The 4,021-nt window shown below is 58.2% G+C and overlaps 1 protein-coding gene across 1 annotated transcript in view; it reads left to right on the top strand.

Moving 5' to 3' along the window:
- Positions 1-2,394: 2,394 nt before the first annotated feature.
- Positions 2,395-4,021, top strand: part of LOC102431979 (probable phospholipid-transporting ATPase VA) — a gene marked incomplete at its 3' end in the record, with an annotated part of 2,484 nt that continues 857 nt past the window's right edge. The window contains exon 1 of the mRNA XM_006106860.1: positions 2,395-2,431. Within this exon, the coding sequence (XP_006106922.1) occupies positions 2,395-2,431 (37 nt within the window). The remainder of the gene's footprint in view (positions 2,432-4,021) is intronic.

The following is a 4,021-nucleotide window of genomic DNA, read 5'->3' as shown; positions in this document are numbered from 1 at the left end:
ACCGGCCTCAGAACGGTTGTTCACGCATCAGTCGGCTGAAAAATGTAGGGGTTGAGGATGAACTCGCCCTGGGTGGGAGGCGCAGTTTCCCTCCGGAATGAAATTCAAAGAAGGGGCCCATGTTTTTTTGTGTGTGTGTTTTGTTTTTTTTTCAAGCCTGGGCTCTAGCCCAGCCGGTGTGGCTCGGTGGTTGAGCATCATCCTAGGAACCAGGAGGTCACAGTTCGATTCCCAACCAGGGCACCTGCCTGGGTGGCGGGCTCGATCCCCAGTAGGGGGCGTGCAGGAGGCAGCCGATCCATGACTCTCTCTCATCATGGATGTTTCTCTCCCTCTCCCTTCCTCTCTCTGAAATCAATAAACATATTTAAAAACAAACAAACAGACCGATCTGTGTGTCCTGCAGGCGGCGCACCCGCCACCAGGTGGCAGTGTTGCCCGCGGGCTCCCCCCACCTCTGCTGGGCCTGCCTTTCTGAAACCCCCCTGGTCCCCCACAACGTGTCCCCTGCTCCCCATTGAAGACATCAGGAGGAGCCCTGCCCCGCCTGCCGCTCGGGGCCCTGTCAGCCCCTCCCCAGGGCCTGGGCAGCTGGGTGGAGACGAGACCCCGGGTTGCGGGCTCCATCCCCAGTGGGGGGCGTGCAAGAGGCAGTCGGTCAAGGATTCTCTCATCATTGATGTTTCTCTCTCTCTCGCCCTCTCCCTTCCTCTCTGAAATCAATAAAAACATATATGTATTAAAAAAAAAAAAAGGGAGAGCAGTGAATTCCCCCGACATACACACTTGGAGACAAGAGTAAGCAAACAGGTGTTCTGTGTCCCGGGAGCCAGTCTGAAGGTCAAAGGGTCACACTGGCCTGGGACCCCGGAGGACGGACACCCCGCCCTGTCCGCCCACCGCTGTTGCATCAGGGCAGACGGGGGGGCTGAGCTGGCCGGCAGCCTGCCCTCTGCCCCACTCAGAGTCAGGCCAGACAGATGACCTTGCTCAACCTTGTCACCAGGCCTGTCACATGACCATTCTCCCACCGCAGCGTCGAGGACTGGAGGCATTCCAACCCCCTCGCCAGCCTCCCACAACGAGGGCAGAGGACTGGCAGGCCTGGGACTCTGGGAGACACGGGGTGCAGACGGGGAGACCCCGGGGGGCAGAGGGAGCCGCTTGGGGAGATGGGACTCCTGCCGCCTGCTGTTAGCACGAATCCAGAAGCTTGGGCCAAGTCTGATGAGATATGTCTGCTCAGAGCCTCCCCGGACACACTTACCTCCTGCTCTATCTGCTGCTGCATTTTTTTAAAATATATTTTTATTGATCTCAGAGAGGAAGGGAGAGGGAGAGAGAGAGAAACATCCATGATGAGAGAGAATCATGGATCAGCTGCCTCCTGCACACCCCCTACTGGGGATCGAGCCCACAACCCGGGCATGTGCCCTGATCATGAATAAAAAAAATAAAATAAGATAAAATAAAACAAAACAAACAAACAGTGTTGGGAAAATTGGACAGGCAGGCACATTGGGAAAAAAAAATGCAACTAGACCACCACCTCCCACCACACACAAGCACAAACTCGAAGCGGACTTGAGACTGAAATGTAAGTTGTGAAACCAAAAATAAAGTTAAAAATCCTAGAAGGAAGCCACCTTCCGCGCTCTCAAAATCAGATCCGCGTCCCGTGCCTCTGCCTGGGGCAATGACTGCCCACGGCTTCCTGTTGCGTTCGGAGCAAGTCCAGAGGCCTGTCCCTTCCGAAGGCCAGCCGCATCCGTCCGCTGGCCCCTTGCCCACCCGCCTCCCCTCCGTGGTCACGCTCTTCTCCACCCCAAGACCGCCATCCGCTGGGTCTCCCCCTTCTGAGCTCAGACCAGGGCACCCCTGGCTCCCATGGCCACCTCCAGGCCTGTTCCTCCCTTGCTCTACCGTCTGCTACAGCAGCTCACATATTCAGCCACCCACCCGGGCTGTTCTCGACTGTCTCTTCTGTCACACCCCGTACCCTTTCCCACCACAGATTCCACTGGCTTCAAGAAGGCCAGCCCGCCCGGCCGGCCGGCGTGGCTCAGTGGTTAAGCGTTGACCTGTGAACCAAGAGGACACGATTCAATTCCCCAGTCGGGGAGCGTGCAAGAGCAGCCGATCCATGATTCTCTCTCATCATTGATGTTTCTCTCTCTCTCCCTCTCCCTTCCTCTCTGAAATCAATAAAAATATATTTAAAAAAAATAATTCCAGGAGGTCCCGTGGATCTCACTGCGTGGTCCCCTCTGGGAGGCCAGCTGAGCCAGACCCTGGGGGTGGGAGACGGGGAACGGGATGGGTGGAGAGCAGGGGGGGGAGGATTCCAGGCTACGGAGCAATGTGACTCACAGAATCTTAGAACCTGAGCGCGGAATGTGGGTGGGCAACGAACAGGCCTGTTCCGAGAAGGGTAAGGAGACCTGGGGCCAGGCCCGGAGTGGAGGGGCAGGGGGTGGAGTTAAAAAAACAGCAAGTTGGCGCCCGGTCCCGATCCCCGAAAAGGCTCAGGGGGCCTCTGCCTGAGGAGTCAGCCCGTGACTGTGTACGGAGCCCCGGGAGCTCCAGGGTAAGACAGCCAAAGGCTCCAGGGAGCGTTTGGGCAGCTGCAGGCGGACTGGCTGGCGCACCCGGGGGTCACCCGCAGGGGCACAGGCATCGCCCGAAATGGAGCCGGAAGGCCCCAGGCCCCCCTGGGCTGGGTGATGGGTCCAGGACGTCTTTGTCACGGAAACCAGGGGAGCTGAGGTCCTGCTGTGCGGTTAACCCTCGGCCGGGGATGCCCAGGGTCACCTCGGAGAACTGTCTCTCCCGGGAAAGGCAGGGACTTGGCCCAAACCTTCGTCTGGTCTGGGCCTTCACACAGCAATGCCGCACCCTGGAAATGGCAGGGAAGGGGGGTGGGGGGGGGCTTGATCTGTAACATGGGGCGGTTTCTTTTTCTTTTTTTATTTCAGAGAGGAAGGGAGAGAGAAAGGGAGAGAGAAACATCCATGAGAGAGAATCACGGATCGGCTGCCTCCTGCACACCCCCCACTGGGGATCGAGCCTGCAACCAGGGCATGTGCCCTGACCAGGAATCCAACCATGACCTCCTGGTTCATAGGTCGACTCCAACCACTGAGCCACACCAGCCGGGCTACTTTTTATTTGTAAAGTTGTTTAACTTATTGACAAGAGAGAGAGAGAGAGAGAGAGAGAGAGAGAGAGAGAGAAGCATCGATGTCTCGTTCCACTCACTGATGCATTCATTGGTTGATTCCTGGTGGTGCCCTGACCTGGGATTGAACCCACAACCTTGCTGTATGGGGTCGATGCTCTAACCCACTGAGCTACCCAGCCAGGGCCTGTATCAATCAATCAATCAATCAATCAATACTATTTAGAGAAGTCAGGAAGGCAGTGTGGTTTGGGGAAGGAAAAATCTAATTCGTCCAAGAAGTGAATCTCCAAGCAGGTGTAGGCTGGGCCAGGGGGAGGGGAGGGAGAGGCAGGAGGGGCATCGCGCCTTCTGCGGGTGTGTGTGTGGTGGGTGGGGTCCCCAGAGCAGATGGATGTCCTGGGTGGGGAAGATGGAGAAATCTGAGCCCTGGGAGGCGTGGCTCCTTTGGATTCCGATTCTGATTGATTCCAGGAGCGGAGGGAGGGTCTCCCCGCCCGGGGTCGCCAATCGGGGCCCATCAGGAAGCCAGGCTTCTCGGGAGGGAGGGTCTCTCCGCCCGGGTCCCCAATGGGTGCCCATCAGGAAGCCAGGCTGCCCCGGGAAGAAGGCGCCTTAGTGCGGGACCCTTTGCCGCACCCTCTCTCCGCGTCTCCCTCTCCTCGTTGGCGCGAACGGAACCGAAACTAAGCGGCTGGAAAGTTTGGGTTTCCCGCTCTCCACGGAGCCAGGGCGCGGCGCGGGCCGGGCCGGGGCGGGGCCGGGAGGGGGGAACCAGCTCTCGGGCAGATCTTCCACTAGTCGCTCTCAAAGGAAATCCAGGGGCAGTATCGGAGGCAAACA

The sequence above is a fragment of the Myotis lucifugus genome, unplaced genomic scaffold (assembly GCF_000147115.1).
Source record: "Myotis lucifugus unplaced genomic scaffold, Myoluc2.0 scaffold_928, whole genome shotgun sequence".
NCBI classification, from domain to species: domain Eukaryota; kingdom Metazoa; phylum Chordata; class Mammalia; order Chiroptera; family Vespertilionidae; genus Myotis; species Myotis lucifugus.
The sequence above is the reverse complement of the archived record's forward strand: the minus strand, read 5'-3'. Positions and strand labels throughout refer to the sequence as shown.